The sequence below is a fragment of the Haliotis rufescens genome, unplaced genomic scaffold (genome assembly GCF_023055435.1).
Source record: "Haliotis rufescens isolate VD_foot unplaced genomic scaffold, xgHalRufe1.0.p SCAF_6, whole genome shotgun sequence".
Lineage (NCBI taxonomy): Eukaryota > Metazoa > Mollusca > Gastropoda > Lepetellida > Haliotidae > Haliotis > Haliotis rufescens.
The window spans coordinates 1651784-1674927 of NW_025964334.1; the positions used below are offsets into that span (position 1 = coordinate 1651784).

General features: G+C 44.4%; 1 protein-coding gene across 3 annotated transcripts in view; it reads right to left on the reverse strand.

The window, feature by feature from the left end:
* Positions 1-20571, reverse strand: part of LOC124149752 (transient receptor potential cation channel subfamily A member 1 homolog) — a 55423-nt gene extending 34852 nt beyond the window's left edge. For all 3 annotated transcript variants that reach the window (XM_048385831.1, XM_048385830.1, XM_048385829.1), the window contains exons 1-12: positions 20233-20571; positions 15552-15741; positions 12573-12697; positions 11967-12173; positions 10984-11190; positions 10546-10639; positions 9539-9737; positions 8608-8791; positions 5538-5627; positions 2097-2174; positions 1829-1906; positions 1336-1404 (exon numbers count right to left, since the gene is read on the reverse strand). In XM_048385831.1, coding sequence (XP_048241788.1) covers positions 1336-1404; positions 1829-1906; positions 2097-2174; positions 5538-5627; positions 8608-8791; positions 9539-9737; positions 10546-10639; positions 10984-11190; positions 11967-12173; positions 12573-12697; positions 15552-15741; positions 20233-20328 — 1617 coding nt within the window. In that variant the 5' untranslated portion in view covers positions 20329-20571. The remainder of the gene's footprint in view (positions 1-1335; positions 1405-1828; positions 1907-2096; positions 2175-5537; positions 5628-8607; positions 8792-9538; positions 9738-10545; positions 10640-10983; positions 11191-11966; positions 12174-12572; positions 12698-15551; positions 15742-20232) is intronic.
* Between the last annotated feature and the right edge of the window lie 2573 nt (positions 20572-23144).

Sequence of the window (23144 nt, forward strand, 5' to 3'; positions counted from 1 at the left end):
CATGTCGACGTCTTCCTCCCACTAGGAGCTGACATTATGTAACTGAACTTGTTGGTGCTTGTGGACAAAGGATTAACGAACATGGCCAGCAGACGCAACTCTGAGGCCAATTCTCGCCCTCATGTCGGATACCACCCCAGTACAGGGGCGTTTAGTGACTCCTACATCTGTAGGAGCCTCTACGCACCTGTATGTCTGCAGGTTCAACCTCGCCCTCATGTCCGATACCACCCCAGTACAGGGGGGTTTAGTGACGCCTACATCTGTAGGAGCCTCTACGCACCTGTATGTCTGCAGGTTCAACCTCGCCCTCATGTCCGATACCACCCCAGTACAGGGGGGTTTAGTGACGCCTACATCTGTAGGAGCCTCTACGCACCTGTATGTCTGCAGGTTCAACCTCGCCCTCATGTCGGATACCACCCCAGTACAGGGGGGTTTAGTGACGCCTACATCTGGAGGAGCCTCTACGCACCTGTATGTCTGCAGGTTCAACCTCGCCCTCATGTCCGATACCACCCCAGTACAGGGGGGTTTAGTGACGCCTACATCTGTAGGAGCCTCTACGCACCTGTATGTCTGGAGGTTCAACCTCGCCCTCATGTCGGATACCACCCCAGTACAGGGGGGTTTAGTGACGCCTACATCTGGAGGAGCCTCTACGCACCTGTATGTCTGCAGGTTCAACCTCGCCCTCATGTCGGATACCACCCAGTACAGGGGGGTTTAGTGACTCCTACATCTGTAGGAGCCTCTACGCACCTGTATCTCTGCAGGTTCAACCTCGCCCTCATGTCCGATACCACCCCAGTACAGGGGGGTTTAGTGACGCCTACATCTGTGGGAACCTCTACGCACCTGTATCTCTGCAGGTTCAACCTCGCCCTCATGTCGGATACCACCCCAGTACAGGGGGTTTAGTGACTCCTACATCTGTAGGAGCCTCTACGCACCTGTATCTCTGCAGGTTCAACCTCGCCCTCATGTCCGATACCACCCCAGTACAGGGGGTTTAGTGACTCCTACATCTGTAGGAGCCTCTACGCACCTGTATCTCTGCAGGTTCAACCTCGCCCTCATGTCGGATACCACCCCAGTACAGGGGGTTTAGTGACTCCTACATCTGTAGGAACCTCTACGCACCTGTATGTCTGCAGGTTCAACCTCGCCCTCATGTCGGATACCAACCCAGTACAGGGGGGTTTAGTGACTCCTACATCTGTAGGAGCCTCTACCCACCTGTATGTCTGCAGGTTCAACCTCGCCCTCATGTCGGATACCACCCCAGTACAGGGGGGTTTAGTGACGCCTACATCTGTAGGAGCCTCTACGCACCTGTATGTCTGCAGGTTCAACCTTGGATGTCCTTGAGGAGTTGGTGGGTTTGTCCACGGTTTTAAACCTCTGCAATTAGACACAATTACATTGTTTCTCACAAATGCGCTATCTTCTGAATTTGCACGTGTAACAAATGAAGTTAATTTACATATCATTATAGGAAGCAAGCATTCTTAAAATGTAACACTGTTTCAGTTACTGAACATAAAAACGATCGAAAAGGAGATTTCAGGAGATTTGAGCTTGTGGTAACCCGTAACACAAGTAGTGCTAATCGTGTATATTGTGGAGTAAAAGAAATGGCTACCGTTATGTGATTCTGGAAAGGACATACTTCTAGGTTGCTCGTATTTCAAACATCCTGTTTGCCTGATCCAAACTCTGTTGTCTTTGAGGCAAGTCACTCAACCACCGACTCATAAACTCATTCAACAACCAATCCATTCCCTCGGGTTTAGTGGCCACTTTGTGAACAACCAATGTCACTTACATTTGCAGCCTTGAGGGCTTGTACGATTCGATAGATCCTATGGGATGGAATCCTGTCATGGACAGTCTTAGCCTCGTGCTGGAAGAAAGACGTCAAAAAGATCGAGGCGAATGTCAACGTAAACAACTTTATCTTCTTCCACACTTTCCCTTATTCGTGAATGTCAGGAAGTTGCCGCTGTGTGACATATCAGATCAGAATGCAAGAGAAACAGTTACCAGTTACGATGCTTATCTTGCAACAGGACAACAGGTATGACATTCCTTACTTCCAATGTGCCCCTGATGTCTTCAATAGCTCCCCGTGCCTGAGAGTCCTCGTAGTTACTGTCTTGTTTCGCAGCACACTGAAATACAAGGATGTTAAATGTTTACAATACATGGGGTTGGGTAGCCTAGTGGTTTAAGCGTTTTCTCATCACAACGAAGGCCCGTGGTCCGTGGCCCGTCACTCACTCACTCACTCACTCACTTACCCACCCACCCAAACCCACCCAAACCCACCCAATCACGCATGTGAACCAAACAGTGAGGAATCGACGGAAATCGTCCGGAATGGAGTCCAGAAGAGTAATCAAGAATCCCTTCCTTTCCGATCATTCATCGGAGAATTCGTTCAGCATGGTGTTTGGCCTCGAGATCTTGGAATCTGAGGACTTGGCGAAGAGGCCATTGGTCCGATGAGAGCAGGTTCCTGGTCCATGTCACGTGTGGCCGATGTAGGGGTTGGAGGCCTACAATACGGCCTACACACTCAAGACCATAAGAACCACAGCCCCGCATGGTTTGGGGTTGCCTTTCGCTCCACTGTAAGCTGGATTTTGCCATCCAAGGCAACCTCAGTGGTGATCGGTACATCCGTGACGTCCTGCCACGTGGTTGTTCCACATTTAAACAACCACCCGCTCGCCACCCGTGTACATGGATGACAATGCCAGGCCTCAACGTTCCCGAGCAGTAACAGATTTTCTCCAGAATGCTGCTGGAGCGACACTGCCGTAGCCATGAGTCCTGGCTTGAACCCGCCTGAGCATATTGGATACATGGTCGCGTACAGGCACTGGGCCCACCGGTACAGACTCTGGCCCAACTAGAGGCAGCTTATCGTCGGGAATGGCTGCAGGTGACCATAGAGCAGATCAGACGACTTTCTGGAGGGATAAGACGAAGGCTGGACGCTGCCTTCCGGGCACGTGATGGATTGCCCAGCCATTGATGATTTGTGTCATGAATGTCATCTTTGGACTGAAAATGACATTTTTCATAATCTGGAATTGTGGACTCCATACTTAATGTGGTTACTGTTTTTGCACAAATATTGTGCCTCTGAGTTTGTTTGTGAGAATCGTGATAAAATCTCAAAACAGTATGCTTTCTTATTGTCAGACGTGTCTTCTTGCAAACCACTTTTGTTTTCCGAGGTTAGGTTATCAGGGTTTCAATGCCAAAGCCTATAGGTCCAGCCATTGTATCATATACAGGGGGTGCTTTACATTTTTAATAATGTATTTATATTTTTTGTCAAGATGTTGTGAGATCATGTAATTAATGTCAAGCGGATGTGAGATCATGTATTCAATGTCAAGAGGATGTGAGATCGTGTACTCAATGTCAAGATGTTGTGAGATCGTGTATTTTTTGTCCAGAAGGTGTGAGATCGTGTATTCAATGTCAAGCGGATGTGAGATCATGTATTCAATGTCAAGAGGATGTGAGATCGTGTACTCAATGTCAAGATGTTGTGAGATCGTGTACTTTTTGTCCGGAGGGTGTGAGATCGTGTATTTAATGTCAAGAGGGTGTGAGATCAAGCATTCAATATCAGCAGAATGTGAGATCATGTACTCAATGTCAACATGTTGTGAGATCGTGTATTTTTTGTCCAGAAGGTGTGAGATCGTGTATTCAATGTCAAGAGGATGTGAGATATTGTACTCAATGTCAAGATGTTGTGAGATCATGTATTCAATGTCAAGCGGGTGTGAGATCATGTATTCAATGTCAATAGGATGTGAGATCGTGTAGTCAATGTCAAGATGTTGTGAGATCATGTATTCAATGTCATGCGGGTGTGAGAGCATGTATTCAATGTCAAGCGGGTGTGAGATCGTGTATTCAATGTCAAGATGTTGTGAGATCGTGTATTTTTTTACCAGAGGACGTGAGATCGTGTATTCAATCTCAAGATGATGTGAGATCATGTTTCAATGAGACGACGTGGGATCGTGTATCCAATGTCAAGAAGGTGTAGCAATATATTCAATGAGACGACGTGGGATCGTGTATCCAATGTCAAGAGGGTGTAGCAATATATTCAATGAGACGACGTAGGACTATGTATCCAATGTCAAGAGGGTGTAGCAATATATTCAATGAGACGATGTGGGATCGTGTATCCAATGTCAAGAGGGTGTAGCAATATATTCAATGAGACGACGTGGGATCGTGTATCCAATGTCAAGAGGGTGTAGCAATATATTCAATGAGACGACGTGGGATCGTGTATCCAATGTCAAGAGGGTGTAGCAATATATTCAATGAGACGACGTAGGACTATGTATCCAATGTCAAGAGGGTGTAGCAATATATTCAATGAGACGATGTGGGATCGTGTATCCAATGTCAAGAGGGTGTAGCAATATATTCAATGAGACGACGTGGGATCGTGTATCCAATGTCAAGAGGGTGTAGCAATATATTCAATGAGACGATGTCGGACTATGTATCCAATTTCAAGAGGGTGTAGCAATATATTCAATGAGACGACGTGGTATCGTGTATCCAATGTCAAGAGGGTGTAGCAATATATTCAATGAGACGATGTCGGACTATGTATCCAATGTCAAGAGGGTGTAGCAATATATTCAATGAGACGACGTGGGATCGTGTATCCAATGTCAAGAGGGTGTAGCAATATATTCAATGAGACGATGTGGGATCGTGTATCCAATGTCAAGAGGGTGTAGCAATATATTCAATGAGACGACGTAGGACTATGTATCCAATGTCAAGAGGGTGTAGCAATATATTCAATGAGACGACGTGGGATCGTGTATCCAATGTCAAGAGGGTGTAGCAATATATTCAATGAGACGACGTGGGATCGTGTATCCAATGTCAAGAGGGTGTAGCAATATATTCAATGAGACGACGTAGGACTATGTATCCAATGTCAAGAGGGTGTAGCAATATATTCAATGAGACGATGTCGGACTATGTATCCAATTTCAAGAGGGTGTAGCAATATATTCAATGAGACGACGTGGTATCGTGTATCCAATGTCAAGAGGGTGTAGCAATATATTCAATGAGACGATGTCGGACTATGTATCCAATTTCAAGAGGGTGTAGCAATATATTCAATGAGACGACGTGGTATCGTGTATCCAATGTCAAGAGGGTGTAGCAATATATTCAATGAGACGATGTCGGACTATGTATCCAATGTCAAGAGGGTGTAGCAATATATTCAATGAGACGACGTGGGATCGTGTATCCAATGTCAAGAGGGTGTAGCAATATATTCAATGAGACGATGTCGGACTAAGTATCCAATTTCAAGAGGGTGTAGCAATATATTAAATGAGACGACGTGGTATCGTGTATCCAATGTCAAGAGGGTGTAGCAATATATTCAGTTAGGCCATGTGGGATCGTGTATCCAATGACAAGAGGGTGTAGGGACATATTTGCATATTTCATTTAGCTACCTTGAGTCTCTGAGCTATAATGTCCCTGTTTCGCTTCTTCAGTCTCATGAACTCTTTCCCATGTCTCAACAAACGAGGATCCAACAGGATCTGGAACGAGAAAATAAGGATGTCTACGGGCATTTTAAATGTGACATAGCACAGAAAAAGGCATATTAGAACATTTACGAAAGGGCCAGTTATACTGAATAACAGGTACATTTGTTTCTTGGATGAAGAGAGCAACATCAGTCACAGTCTCTGCGTGGATAGTAATAGCAACTTTATAACATATCTAGCATTTACTTTGACAGTAACGGCCCAATTGTTACATTGTGCTCTCACGCACATGTTCAGTAGTTTAGTTTAGTTTAGACAATATTTCTTTAGGGTAACTCCGCGTGTCCCAAATCCGTGTGGCTACGCACGCCCAGTAACTCAATGTGCCCCATTTCACGGCGTTGAGGGACTGGTGAAGACAACAGTTGCCTCCTCGCGTCTTGTGCTTAAATGTGCCCCATTTCCAGTGCGTGTTTTAAGGTATCCGATGTAGGGCTGCTTAGCCACGTCCAGGGATTCAACGTCCCCTATTTCAAATGCCAGGTGTTATAGTATCCCGCGCAGAAACACTTAAGTGTTTTTAATTATGCCCAGTAACTCGATGAACCCCCTTTCCTTTAGTGCAGTGTTCATATATCCGATACAAGAAACAGTGAAACAGAAAGAAACTACTTACGTCAACGAATTCAGTGAGCCCCATTTCCAGTGCGTGGGGTTAAGGTACCTTCACTTAGACTAAAAGTGCCTACTTACGTCCAGGGATTCAGTGTGCCCCTGGGGTTAAGGTACCTTCACGAAGACTACAAGTGCCTACTTACATCCAGGGATTCAGTGTGCCCCTGGGGTTAAGGTACCTTCACTTAGACTAAAAGTGCCTACTTACGTCCAGGGATTCAGTGTGCCCCTGGGGTTAAGGTACCTTCACTTAGACTAAAAGTGCCTACTTACATCCAGGGATTCAGTGTGCCCCTGGGGTTAAGGTACCTTCACGAAGACTACAAGTGCCTACTTACATCCAGGGATTCAGTGTGCCCCTGGGGTTAAGGTACCTTCACGAAGACTACAAGTGCCTTCTTACATCCAGGGATTCAGTGTGCCCTTGTGGTTAAGGTACCTTCACGAAGACTACAAGTGCCTTCTTACATCCAGGGATTCAGTGTGCCCCTGGGGTTAAGGTACCTTCACGAAGACTACAAGTGCCTACTTACATACAGGGATTCTGTGTGCCCCTGTGGTTAAGGTACCTTCACGAAGACTACAAGTGCCTTCTTACATCCAGGGATTCAGTGTGCCCTTGTGGTTAAGGTACCTTCACGAAGACTACAAGTGCCTTCTTACATCCAGGGATTCAGTGTGCCCCTGGGGTTAAGGTACCTTCACGAAGACTACAAGTGCCTTCTTACATCCAGGGATTCAGTGTGCCCCTGGGGTTAAGGTACCTTCACGAAGACTACAAGTGCCTTCTTACATCCAGGGATTCAGTGTGCCCTTGTGGTTAAGGTACCTTCACGAAGACTACAAGTGCCTTCTTACATCCAGGGATTCAGTGAGCCCCTGGGGTTAAGGTACCTTTTACGAAGACTACAAGTGCCTTCTTACATCCAGGGATTCAGTGTGCCCCTGGGGTTAAGGTACCTTCACGATGACTACAAGTGCCTTCTTACATCCAGGGATTCAGTGTGCCCCTGGGGTTAAGGTACCTTCACGAAGACTACAAGTGCCTTCTTACATCCAGGGATTCAGTGTGCCCTTGTGGTTAAGGTACCTTCACGAAGACTACAAGTGCCTTCTTACATCCAGGGATTCAGTGTGCCCCTGGGGTTAAGGTACCTTCACGAAGACTACAAGTGCCTTCTTACATCCAGGGATTCAGTGTGCCCCTGGGGTTAAGGTACCTTCACGATGACTACAAGTGCCTTCTTACATCCAGGGATTCAGTGTGCCCCTGGGGTTAAGGTACCTTCACGAAGACTACAAGTGCCTTCTTACATCCAGGGATTCAGTGAGCCCCTGGGGTTAAGGTACCTTCACGAAGACTACAAGTGCCTTCTTACATCCAGGGATTCAGTGAATCCCCTGGGGTTAAGGTACCTTCACGAAGACTACAAGTGCCTTCTTACATCCAGGGATTCAGTGAATCCCCTGGGGTTAAGGTACCTTCACGAAGACTACAAGTGCCTTCTTACATCCAGGGATTCAGTGTGCCCCTGGGGTTAAGGTACCTTCACGAAGACTACAAGTGCCTTCTTACATCCAGGGATTCAGTGTGCCCCTGGGGTTAAGGTACCTTCACGAAGACTACAAGTGCCTTCTTACATCCAGGGATTCAGTGTGCCCCTGGGGTTAAGGTACCTTCACGATGACTACAAGTGCCTTCTTACATCCAGGGATTCAGTGTGCCCCTGGGGTTAAGGTACCTTCACGAAGACTACAAGTGCCTTCTTACATCCAGGGATTCAGTGAGCCCCTGGGGTTAAGGTACCTTCACGAAGACTACAAGTGCCTTCTTACATCCAGGGATTCAGTGAGCCCCTGGGGTTAAGGTACCTTCACGAAGACTACAAGTGCCTTCTTACATCCAGGGATTCAGTGTGCCCCTGGGGTTAAGGTACCTTCACGAAGACTACAAGTGCCTTCTTACATCCAGGGATTCAGTGAGCCCCTGGGGTTAAGGTACCTTCACGAAGACTACAAGTGCCTTCTTACATCCAGGGATTCAGTGTGCCCCTGGGGTTAAGGTACCTTCACGAAGACTACAAGTGCCTTCTTACATCCAGGGATTCAGTGAGCCCCTGGGGTTAAGGTACCTTCACGAAGACTACAAGTGCCTTCTTACATCCAGGGATTCAGTGTGCCCCTGGGGTTAAGGTACCTTCACGATGACTACAAGTGCTTACTTACATCCAGGGATTCAGTGTGCCTCTGTGGTTAAGGTACCTTCACGAAGACTACAAGTGCCTACTTACATCCAGGGATTCAGTGTGCCTCTGTGGTTAAGGTACCTTCACGAAGACTACAAGTGCCTACTTACATCCAGGGATTCAATGTGCCCCATCTTAGCCGCTCCGTGTAACGGTATCCGTCCCTTGAGGTTCTTAGCGTCTATCTCGCCTCCATACTCCATCAGCAGTTTCACTATTTGGGACTGGTTGAATAAGGCAGCTATATGTAGCGGAGTATTGTCGTTGTCGTCTTTCATGGCCACTAGGCCATGCCTGAAATACGAACACCCACCTTTAATTGATGCGTTAGGATCCATGGTACCCGTAATTCACAGAACATTCATTGTAGCAGTGATATATAACGAATTATTGATTAAGTTTGTTTGCTTCATTACTTTCCAAGAAGGAACTGAGTTCTTAACTGCCAATGTGGTATGACCCTTAATTAACTTAAGCATATTTGGCTGTGACAAATATTTGATTTGTGATTTCGGACCACCGCGTTGTCCCAAAGCTTTGATAATAATTCAGTCAAGATAGTTGTTGTGAACACACACTGCCATTTAGAAAGCGGTCAAACGTAACAGATGTCATATTTGGGATAACTCTTTCTTAGTAAAGTACAGATTCTAGTACTCTTTGGGGTTGAATCCCATCCGGGATTTGAACCCACACTGCCAGAGTGAAGCACCTAATCGCCAGCACATGTAACTGGATCGTCTGGTCCAGACGTGACGTTGTTGTAAGTTGTAATCAAAGCAAACTTTCTAGAATATATAAAACACTTGTCTCAGTGTTATCAAAGTGGTATACGGAGACTAACCACCTTTACATCTGTATGTTTTGTTTGTTTGTTTGTTTGTTATTTTACGCCACTGTCAGCAATATTCAAGCTATATATCCACCCATTCACCCCGAGCCTGCCTCCGATACATTAGGTCGACTCTTACAGCCAGAACTGATTGCTAGGGACCAATTCCAACCTGGAATCCCAAACAGGAGAGCTGTGGGTATACATACAGTTCTTTAAGCAGGTATTGTGCAATCTCCAGCTGATTGTACTGTGCAGCGAGGTGAAGTGTTGTTGACTTGGTGTTCTTCTCCAGGTTGTGACTCTCAGTTTTAGTAACGAAAGATTTTACAATCTTCAGATTTCCCGATATAACTGCAAGATGTACTGGATACATTCCGTCGTTGCGGGCAACCGAAACGTTAGCGCCTGGAAGAATCACAACATCACGTCAGCTTGGATCACTACAATCCAGATAACTAAAGAGTGACTGATTGCGTCAGGTCTTACGTCGCCCTCAGGAATATGACAGCAATACCATGGTGGGAGACGTCAGAATACATCCCAGCGTATACAATAGATATACTACTCAACAAAAGTGAAGGACCACACGATTCTTTATCATTAATTAAGTAGTCCATCTGTCAAGGCATGGCAATTTGTCTATTGTACTATGAAACAATCGGGTTGTCCTTCACTTTATTTGAGTGGTATATATCAGGGTAACAAGGTGTACGGTGGAGAAAACCAGTGCCTGCGGAGGCGAACGACAATTCTGAGGAAACACATTAAGCAACACAACATTTACTCTTTTAACCTTTCAACCCCAGGCACACCCGAGGATCGTTTCAGAAGTCACGCGTGTGTATATAAAATCTATTTGAAAATGGATGTGAATATCAGTTTCTAATCTTAAAGTGAAGCCCATTTCTTGTGTTCCCCTTTCGTAATGTTGCTGGAATATTGCTAAGACCGACGTGAAACAATGCTCACTTACTCATCCTAAACAAATTGTTTTTAAAACAGACCCCTTTTTTACCTTTGGTGTTTTTACAATTCAAAATTATTTCTGTGAAGTAAATTTTAATCCTTTGCTATAGATTCAAAGGTCTCACGAGCTCACCTTGAAAACACTTTTCTGTCTTTTGTGTCTCTAAGCTAATGATCCTGTAATACTCCAGATGTCGTGTATATCAGGGGCAAAGTATGGAATGTTGAATGTCATATGTTTGCTTACCATTATCAAGTAGCTTTTGAACTATTTCCTCATGTCCGTTTTCTGTAGCGATGTGCAGACACGTATTGCCTCCTGTGTCCTTCTTTTCCATCATCTGTTTCAACGCACATCATCACTTTATATGAGATAGTCACATGATTAATATCACACAATACCATTCCTATTTCGTTAATATCTCATAACAAGTTATACACTACAATCTCTACATTCTCTACACTCTAATCATTCAACATCCAAGCCCAAGTTAAAATGAAAAATATCATCGGACATAATGTTTGTGACTGATGCATGAAACGCAACATTGAATTAACAAGGAAGTGTTTGTCACTAAAGTATACTTAAGTATCAGGATGGACGTGAACGCTAGCTATACTTTGATACGTTTGACAGTACTTTGTGTCGAAAATACAAATTGCCCCAGGGTCGTAAGTAACACACCTCCTTGCTGTTTGCTCTTTGAAGAAGTAGGTCAACCATTTCAACACCAGCTCCTGTCCCAGCTGAGCAAGCGTAGTGCAGTGGTGTCGACCCGTCCTTGTCTTGTTCTGCGAACTCGGCTCCTCTGTCCATCAGATATTTCATGATGTCCAGCTGACGGTACGTGGCCGCAACGTGCATCGGGGTCAAGCCTTGGTCGTCTTTCGTCTACAACAGTGAGTGAATGAGGGTGTGGTTTAACTACCCATTGAACTCTGCATGTAATCACTAACCTGTTGGCAGTAAATCAGTAAGTAAGTTCCTTTTCGCGAACACCTGTTGTCATCACTGATTTTCAGTGGTCCATTCATACAATTTCCACATCTATTATGCGCTCTAAGCCAAGTGGAATCTGTTTCGGCAGCAAATCTAGGCTGGTTATTCTCTTGCATTGACAATTTATATTCAGAGATACATCACAGCCATTCAGCTGAATCCGGGGGGGGGGGGGGGGGGGGGGGGGGACTCAAAGCCCTGTAACACTTTGAGGATATCCACGAGAACTTGTGTGGTGGTGCTAAACCAAGAGTAAGTACCATTAGATGTCAGTACAAGGTTTTCTTTCAATCAGAATATCATTTCTGTCACTGCTTCAAGACCTACGCATATTTTGCTCTGAAAGGGGCATCCGAACATGGATATTCACAGCACATTCTTTTTCAGGACATCCAGTTGGATGTGGTGTTGGCTCCCTTGTCTCTATGACTCCTAATGATCTGATCTTGGGTTTCAAATGTATCAATAACTGACTGACTGACTAACTGACTGAGTATGGTTTTACGCCGCTTTTAGCAATATTCCAGCAATATCACGGCGGGGGACACCAGAAATGGGCTTCACACATTGTACCCATGTCGGGAATCGAACCCGGGTCTTCGGCGTGACGAGCGAACGCTTTAACCACTAGGCTACCCGACCGCCCCGTATCAATACCTACTGCTCACATGTATGAGTTGCTTCTTGTGACTGTTCCTATCCTTGTTGATGAGTGTCTTCACGCTGTCAATGCTTCCTGACATAACAGCAAAATGCAGAGGCGTCTGTCCGTGCTCCTCTTCTTTCATATAAATTAGCTTAATTTCTTTAGCATCTTTCTGAACAAGTAGCTCCAGACAAGTCTGAGATCTCCTTTCATCACTTGAAACAGACGCCTAAAATAATGAAGGTAAATCGGAATAAAAATTATCCCGCTCCCTCTAGGATTCTTTCTAAACAACTCGAAATTGGATTTGAGCATTACTGAAGCAGTTTGTAGCTCCAATAGCTTTAGTAAGTATTTCATCCATCAATGACGCTAACCCAAAACGTACATGCATTTTAATGCTTGAAATAAATTCCTATCATACCTTCCAGTTTGAAGGATTGACATACATATATTGTTATGCAAATACATTTTTGGCCCAGATTTCCAGACAATGACAATTCCTTTTACAATATATCAAGCGTGTCCATAAATGAAACTGTCAGTCATGAAATAGATGAGTTACACCAACTTCAAAGCCTTGAAATTAGAAACAAAGTTGCCAGCAACCCCTATTCCTGATACTTACTGAATATTGCTCGTCATCATTTCCCCAAGTGTTGACAGTGCCTGGGGCATTTCTTGTTATTCCTCTGACGCTCTTTGCAGCATAGTGCGCCAGAGACAGACCATATTTATCTTGTACCAGGTGGTCTGTGGAAGGGCAGAAATAGAATCCTTACAGTATCATTCATATGTAAATGAAGGGACAAAATCGGATCTATAATTCCATGAAAGATCTGCTCAAACCAGAATTAACTGAACAATTCCGTGGGTAAGTTCCCTCTACTCATACAACATGCATATATTGTTTGTTTCTTTCTTTCTTCCTTTTTTCTTTATTGTATGATGACACAAAAAAACAAGTCACCGAACCTAAAATATTGTTAACTGGGATTTAAAACCTGGAATTCTTCTAGATCTTTTGATAATGATAATGATAATCATTTTTCTATATTCCATATTTGACACTGCATGACAATCGCATCAGCCAAGTATATACTGCATTCCTTATATATCAACTTTAATAATTAGTATAATTAGTAATAATTAGTATTTATATAGGCCTAAGACAAAGGAAAAGACTTCACACAAGAGAGACATATGGAGACCTCACGGATGAGACAAAGGAAAAGACGTCACAGCAGAGAGAAATATGGAGACCTCACTGATGAGACAAAGGAAAAGACGTCACAGCAGAGAGAAATATGGAGACCTCACGGATGAGACAAAGGAAAAGACGTCACAGCAGAGAGAAATGTGAAGACCTCACGGATGAGACAAAGGAAAAGACGTCACAGCAGAGAGAAATATGGAGACTTTACTAAAGAGACCGAGGAAAATATGTTACACCAGAGAGAAATATGAAGACCTCACTGATGAGACAAAGGAAAAGACGTCACAGCAGAGAGAAATATGGAGACTTTACTAAAGAGACCAAGGAAAATATGTTACACCAGAGAGAAATGTGAAGACCTCACTGATGAGACAAAGGAAAAGATGTCACAGCAGAGAGAAATATGGAGACCACACTGATGAGACAAAAGAAAAGACTTCACAGCAGAGAGAAATATGGAGACCTCACGGATGAGACAAAGGAAAAGACGTCACAGCAGAGAGAAATGTGAAGACCTCACGGATGAGACAAAGGAAAAGACGTCACAGCAGAGAGAAATATGGAGACTTTACTAAAGAGACCAAGGAAAATATGTTACACCAGAGAGAAATGTGAAGACCTCACTGATGAGACAAAGGAAAAGACGTCACAGCAGAGAGAAATATGGAGACCACACTGATGAGACAAAAGAAAAGACTTCACAGCAGAGAGAAATATGGAGACCTCACTGATGAGACAAAAGAAAAGACTTCACAGCAGAGAGAAATCTGGAGACCTCACTGATGAGACAAAGGAAAAGACTTCACAGCAGAGAGAAATGTGAAGACCTCACGGATGAGACAAAAGAAAAGACCTCACTGATGAGACAAAAGAAAAGACGTCACAGCAGAGAGAAATATGGAGACCTCACTGATGAGACAAAGGAAAGGACTTCACACAAGGGAGAAATATGGAGACCTCACTGATGAGACCAAGGAAAATACGTTACACCAGAGAGAAATATGGAGACCGCACTGATGAGACAAAGGAAAAGACGTCACAGCAGAGAGAAATATGGAGACCTCACGGATGAGACAAAGGAAAAGACGTCACAGCAGAGAGAAATGTGAAGACCTCACGGATGAGACAAAGGAAAAGACGTCACAGCAGAGAGAAATGTGAAGACCTCACGGATGAGACAAAGGAAAAGACGTCACAGCAGAGAGAAATATGGAGACTTTACTAAAGAGACCAAGGAAAATATGTTACACCAGAGAGAAATATGGAGACCTCACTGATGAGACCAAGGAAAATACGTTACACCAGAGAGAAATATGGAGACCGCACTGATGAGACAAAGGAAAAGACGTCACAGCAGAGAGAAATATGGAGACCTCACTAATGAGACCAAGGAAAATACGTTACACCAGAGAGAAATATGGAGACCTCACTGATGAGACAAAGGAAAAGACTTCACAGCGTGGAGAAATATGGAGACCTCACTGATGAGACAAAAGAAAAGACTTCACAGCAGAGAGAAATCTGGAGACCTCACTGATGAGACAAAGGAAAAGACTTCACAGCAGAGAGAAATGTGAAGACCTCACGGATGAGACAAAAGAAAAGACCTCACTGATGAGACAAAAGAAAAGACGTCACAGCAGAGAGAAATATGGAGACCTCACTGATGAGACAAAGGAAAGGACTTCACACAAGGGAGAAATATGGAGACCTCACTGATGAGACCAAGGAAAATACGTTACACCAGAGAGAAATATGGAGACCGCACTGATGAGACAAAGGAAAAGACGTCACAGCAGAGAGAAATATGGAGACCTCACGGATGAGACAAAGGAAAAGACGTCACAGCAGAGAGAAATGTGAAGACCTCACGGATGAGACAAAGGAAAAGACGTCACAGCAGAGAGAAATATGGAGACTTTACTAAAGAGACCAAGGAAAATATGTTACACCAGAGAGAAATATGGAGACCTCACTGATGAGACCAAGGAAAATACGTTACACCAGAGAGAAATATGGAGACCGCACTGATGAGACAAAGGAAAAGACGTCACAGCAGAGAGAAATATGGAGACCTCACTAATGAGACCAAGGAAAATACGTTACACCAGAGAGAAATATGGAGACCTCACTCATGGGACCAAGGAAAATACGTTACACCAGAGAGAAATATGGAGACCTCACTGATGAGACAAAGGAAAAGACGTCACAGCAGAGAGAAATATGGAGACCTCACTGATGAGAGAAGGTAAATTCCACAGAGGAGAAAAACCCGCTCCTTTCTCTCAACTGTGAAATCTCCCTTCTCTAATCACCCACTTTCCCTCTGCTAATTTTACTGAAGCGCGACAGATACATGAGTGTATGCCACGGAATTCTGTCAATAATTACTTGCAGCTTCCAATCCCTCGGCTGGGCGAGTGTTGATCAGGTAGTTGACGACCTCAGGACTGTCATACATGACCGCATGCTGCAGGGGAGTCAGGCCTTTGTCGTCTTTTTCATCAACCTTACGTGTCCGTCCGTCCCTCCTCTCATCCAGGGCATCCTTCAGACTGACCACATCCCCCTGTCTGGCCAACTAAAGGAAACGGTACAGCATTATTCAACCGAATGCTTCTTATTTCTGGGGGGATTATCAGTATCATTGTCAATACAATGTCCATCATACTGATGGGGCTGCGTGTGCATTCCCTACACTCACTATGTTCTGTGTTGTCAGTACAATGTCCATCATACTGATGGGGCTGCGTGTGCATTCCCTACACTCACTATGTTCTGTGTTGTCAGTACAATGTCTATCATACTGATGGGGCTACGTGTGCAGTCCCTACACTCACTATGTTCTGTGTTGTCAGTACAATGTCCATCATACTGATGGGGCTGCGTGTGCAGTCCCTACACTCACTATGTTCTGTGTTGTCAGTACAATGTCCATCATACTGATGGGGCTGCGTGTGCATTCCCTACACTCACTATGTTCTGAGTTTTATGGAATTCTTTCTCATGGTACAAACACGTAGTGTTTCATTTCACACGCGACACAAAACTTGTAATGACAAAACTAAATGAATGAGTAAATTAGTTACTTGCAAATAATCATACGAAACCTCTGCTAAAAGCCGAGTCCATTGTACGATTCCGACTATATTATAAGCATATGTTTGCAATATCAAACACTATCCACAACACACCTGTAATGTCACGAAGTTTCATTTAGGACAGATTCATCGATGCTAAGGTTTCCTTATTCATTACGGTTGTTTTATCGTTTATTACAAACGTGTTCATGTAATTACCTACAAATATCAGTATGATTCACTACATTGTATCAGATTAAAGGGTTAAATGTGCATTATTAAAATGCTTAAACTAGCCTATGCGGGTCGTAGATTTTACTGTTTGCTTTCGTGAAATAAAGCGACAAAACCCCCTCCATATCCAAAAGAAATCTCTGCATAGAGCAGTCTATTGTACGATTCTGACTATATCATGAGCATGTGTTTATGAATCAATATCATATAGTAATGATACCAGGTGTTCGCGAAAAAGTGAGCGTATCCTGCCCATACAGGTGGCAGCCAACACAAACACATGCAAAGGCAAGTCAATTGTTCACCCGAAAAGAACATGGGAACATATGGTACAAGTCAAAATAACAAGTGTTCCACATGTCTACCATAAATTTTTTTGAAACCCGCGGGTACGGGAATCATAACAGCAAGTCTAGGATTCAAACACATAATCAACTGATCCTGGCGCGTCTAAGAGAGGCAACTCTGCACATTTAAGTTTAAACTGGGATGAATTAAAAGGTTCATATATTATTAATTTACGTAATTCACAATCTCATTAAAATCAGATGTATGTTCACGCTACCACTAAACAAAGATCTGAGGACAACCCATTACGGTTCACGTCAGAACGACCTTTCGCGAACTTTGACCCACCACTGAAACGACTAACAAGAAGTCGACATCAGCCAATTAGAAAGCAGCTTTCTCGAGCGCTACGGCACTCGTTTCAACCTGGCGACTTCCATTTCAGACAACGCTTGAAAAATATGTTAACATAGTTCTCGATTAAAATTTTGAAAACTGAACAAAAGAACATTCCGGAATGTCTAAAATATGGTTGCGATTTTATGGCAGTGCTTCCCACGTACTGTGCAACGCCTCCACCGTTCAAATGTTTATCCCACGGAAGCGAGAGAGAGACGATAATTTTGACGGAATCAGTCGTACGGGCCGTAACTGTCGTTCGGAATGCCCCGTGTAAACGTTTTCGAGGTTGCAAGATTAGAAAACACATTCCGACTGTCATGATCCACTTTCATGATCTGGTAAGCGACGCTTTGATTGGTCGGATGAAATGTCGTTCTGACGTGACCCGTAATGGGATGTCCTCAGATCTTTGTTTAGTGATAGCGACCTACTGCGACTTATAATCTACTATGCTTGTTTGTTTGTTTAACGCCGCACTCAGAAATATTGCATTATGTCCATTGAGATCCATTAAGTTGCTTTGAACGATAAGCATAGGTTACTGGGACCTAGCTGATCCTCGAAGCCGCACAGGGGAGAAAATAGTAAAACATATTAATAGGCCATGAATAGCTCACACGATCTTCGTCTACCATTTAAAGCACGTTCTGCAAACAATACGATAACATCATGGCCTTAAATATATTTGACAATCTTTCTTTTTATATCTAATTTTATTCAGAGATATCATATATCATGAGCAATTCCACAACCAAATGTTTGTTCAAAATAATATGGGATTAGAATTTATGGAAGACCATTGGTACATGTAGTTACGTAGATTAAAAAAAACACAGCGTGCATATAATATTTAAGAAGGTATCAGATACTTGGTTTATATTACTTCTAGTCTTTACAGAGTACACATATACAGGTATGAAAAAAGTGTTGAACAGGTTTTGAATAAATGACTGCAGGAAGACTCATAAATTGTGATGTTCTGTCTGTGTTTGCGCGACTTTCGGTAGGCTATCAGTCCGTTTCGCTTTTTGGTGGACAAAGTTTTCGATTACTGCGACGCCATTACGAGAACAGAGTCAAAGGTTATCACCAAAACGACAACCACAACATTGACGAGTGAACAGACTCAACCGTGCAGCACATCGCGACAAGTAGACAGATAGCTGGGCGTCTCGGGTAGTCGCTATTTGGCGTGGCTTCAAAAGACGAACACCATGATTTATCTTAGACGTGCACGTCAATCCAGCGACACATGATATGGCGGCTGACACGTGTGAGCCATGAAGTACTCCATGTTTGTTTATGATTACAGACTTGCACGCAGATAACGGTCGTGAATATTGATCCTGGCTACATTTTTTTCATAACAGATACTATCACCTCAGGGACATAACGTATCGGTGCGCATGTCGTTGCTCAGTCATTCTAGTTTTGATTGGTGTTTGTGAACCCTGGCCATTATTTCACTAGTTTCGCTATATTCAGGAGAACATGTATTTGGATTGTTTTAAATGTAAAGCGGAGAGGAACGTTACTTCTGTGATTGTAATATCATATGCAGAAATATTTAAGCACAAAAACAGACCCTTATTTAAGGTAGTTACGTTGATAAAAAAAAGAAGCACAGTGTGCATATGATATTTAAGAAGGTATCAGATACTTGGTTTATATTACTGCTAGTCTTTACAGAGTACACATATACAGGTATGAAAAAAGTGTTGAACATGTCATCGTATCCCAATTGCGTGGACCGATGCTCATGATGTCAATCACTGGATTGTCTGGTACAGACTCGATTATTTTACAGACCGCCGTCATATAGCTGTAATATTACTAAGTGCGGCGTTAAACAAAAAACAAACCTTATAAACAATATGGATATGTATAAAATGAGTATTACTTCTTTATTACGCTTCTGATGTGCGTCAAATGTATCTTCACAAAAAATACTTTGTACATCCCACTTTACAGAAATATAATATACTGAAATTGTTACACATTTAGCAATGTCTGGATTATATTCAATGCAATTAGGAAACAATAGTTTTAATGCGTTATTGAAAGACACAACGTTGGGTGCATTGTAACTTAAGCTGTATGGGCCGATGGCCTATATCCTTGCTAAAATTATCTCTGTCATAACGATGTGTTATTAGGATCATGTTTATTAAAACAGAACCGAGATGTTTGTTTATTTATTTTCATTTCATTGTCACTCTATAGGCCTTCAGCCCTTAAGCCCAGCAATGAACTGAGAGTTCTTGAAATAGTGTACCTTCTTTCAGGTATTATACATACACGCAAATCATTAGATTTAACAATTCAACAATACAAGAAATATTACTATAACCAACGGGGAGACCCCTTTCTTTATGTGAGTAAGTGAATATGGTTTCACGCAGGTTTTGAAATATTCCAGAAACATCACGGCATTCAGACATTGGCTTCATTATACCAATGTGGGAATCGAACCTGAGTATTCGACGTGGCGAGCGGACGCTTTAACTACTAGGCTTCTCAACCGCCCTCTTCCTAAATGTTTACCCTTTCATAAACTTCTCAGTTTTCATTTTCGTGACCTTAAATATTAGGCTGTCATACAGACCCTGAAACAAATATATCCAATAGAGCCCATGCAAGTCTAGATTACTGCAGTATCAAGATATTCTCTGGGCTCCTTTTAATTACTATTAGTTAACAACTGTTTTCATACGTACATTTCAGGGACTAGATGTTAGTCTAATTAAATATCAAATAAGCGAAACAAATAACCATATACATGTAACGTGATTGAAGCGAGACCAGTAGGGATTTCGGGAAAGAATACAGGTCCCAAGCAACTTGTGATTGTCGAAACAGGCGTCTAAATGGATCGGGAGGTCAGGCTCGCTGACTTAGTTGATGCATGTCATCGTATCCCAATGACGTAGATCGACGCTCATAATATTAATCACAGGATTGTCCGGTCCAGGCTCGATTATTTACCGACCGTCGTCACACCGCTCGAATATTGCAGATTGAGGCACACACCGTGAAATGAATCGTCAATAAAGGCAACAGTGTGTTACCTTGTGTATGTCCGGCCCCTGGGACCTGGTGGGATGAGTCTGATGGTCCTCCAGCTCTCCATCCGTCTCATCCGAGGACGACATATCCGTTGACATCTTTCAATGTGCACGTTGCCGTACCTGTCTTACCCGAGACCCAAGGTGGTTGCTTCTGTTCTGACCGTGCTCTCAGATACTCCAACTCTCTGCATGGACTGCCTTATCGCCGCAGTGCAAACAAGACAAGGCCTGATCGCACCTTTTCCGGGAATACCACTAAACAAGTAAACAAAGCGACTAATCATTAATTCCAGGAAATATCGACCTGCACAGACGAGAAGGCCTACATGACCTGCACAGACGAGGAGGCCTACATGACCTGTACAGACGAGAAGGCCTACATGACCTGTGCAGACGAGAAGGCCTGCGTGACCTGCACAGACGAAAAGGCCTACATGACCTGCACAGACGAGGAGGCCTACATGACCTGCACAGACGAGGAGGCCTACATGACCTGTACAGACGAGAAGGCCTACATGACCTGCACAGACGAGAAAGCCTACATGACCTGCACAGACGAGAAGGCCTACATGACCTGCACAGACGAGAAGGCCTACATGACCTGCACAGACGAGAAGTCCTACATGACCTGCACAGACGAGAAGGCCTGCGTGACCTGTGCAGACGAGAAGGCCTATATGACCTGTACAGACAAGAAGGCCTGCGTGACCTGTGCAGACGAGAAGGCCTGCGTGACCTGTGCAGACGAGAAGGCCTGCGTGACCTGCACAGACGAGAAGGCCTACATGGCCTGTACAGACGAGAAGGCCTACATGACCTGCACAGACGAGAAGGCCTACATGATCTGCACAGACGAGAAGGCCTGCATGATCTGTACAGACGAGAAGGTCTACATGACCTGCACAGACGAGAAGGCCTACATGACCTGCACTGACGAGAAGGCCTACATGATCTCCACAGACGAGAAGGCCTACATGATCTCCACAGACGAGAAGGCCTACATCATCTCCACAGATGAGAAGGCCTACATGACCTGTACAGACGAGAAGGCCTACATGACCTGTGCAGACGAGAAGGCCTACATGGCCTGTACAGACGAGAAGGCCTACATGACCTGTACAGACGAGAAGGCCTACATCATCTCCACAGATGAGAAGGCCTACATGACCTGTGCAGACGAGAAGGCCTGCGTGACCTGCACAGACGAGAAGGCCTACATGACCTGTACAGACGAGAAGGCCTTCATGACCTGCACAGACGAGAAGGCCTACATGACCTGTGCAGAAGAGAAGGCCTGCGTGACCTGTGCAGACGAGAAGGCCTGCGTGACCTGCACAGACGAGAAGGCCTACATGATCTATACAGACGAGAAGGCCTACATGACCTGCACAGACCAGAAGGCCTACATGACCTGCACAAACGAGGAGGCCCACATGACCTGTACAGACGAGAAGGCCTACACGACCTGCACAGACAAGAAGGCCCACATGACCTGCACAGACGAGAAGGCCTACATGATATGTACAGACGAGAAGGCCTACATGACCTGCACAGACGAGAGGGCCCACATGACCTGTACAGACGAGAAGGCCTACACGACCTGCACAGACGAGAAGGCCCACATGACCTGCACAGACGAGAGGGCCCACATGACCTGCACAGACGAGAAGGCCTACATGCTCGGCACAGACGAGATATACTCGACCTACATGACGTACACAGACGAGGTCAACTCGACCTACATGACGTACACAGACGAGGTCAACTCGACCTACATGACCTGTACAGACGAGGTCAACTCGACCTACATGACGTACACAGACAAGGGCAACTCGACCTACATGACGTACACAGACAAGGTCAACTCGACCTACATGACGTATACAGACGAGGTCAACTCGACCTACATGACGTACACAGACAAGGTCAACTCGACCTACATGACGTATACAGACGAGGTCAACTCGACCTACATGACGTACACAGACGAGGTCTACTCGACCTACATGACGTATACAGACGAGGTCAACTCGACCTACATGACGTACACAGACAAGGTCAACTCGACCTACATGACGTACACAGACGAGGTCAACTGGACCTACATGACGTACACAGACGAGGTCAACTCGACCTACATGACGTACACAGACGAGGTCAACTCGACCTACATGACGTACACAGACGAGGGCAACTAGACGTACATGACGTACACAGACGAGGTCAACGCGACCTACATGACGTACACAGACAAGGTCAACTAGACGTACATGACGTACACAGACGAGGTCAACTCGACCTACATGACGTACACAGACGAGGTCAACTAGACGTACATGACGTATACAGACGAGGTCTACTCGACCTACATGACGTACACAGACGAGGTCAACTAGACGTACATGACGTACACAGACGAGGTCAACTCGACCTACATGACGTACACAGACGAGGTCAACTCGACCTACATGACGTACACAGACGAGGTCAACTAGACGTACATGACGTATACAGACGAGGTCTACTCGACCTACATGACGTACACAGACGAGGTCAACTCGACCTACATGACGTATACAGACGAGGTCTACTCGACCTACATGACGTATACAGATGAGTCAACTCGACCTACATGACGTACACAGACGAGGTCTACTCGACCTACATGACGTATACAGACGAGGTCAACTCGACCTACATGACGTACACAGACGAGGTCAACTCGACCTACATGACGTACACAGACGAGGTCAACTCGACCTACATGACGTACACAGACGAGGTCAACTAGACGTACATGACGTATACAGACGAGGTCAACTCGACCTACATGACTTACATGTACACATGTACTTTCATGACGGAAGACTGCATCTGCACATTGCAATGAACCAATGGATTAAAAACTGTAG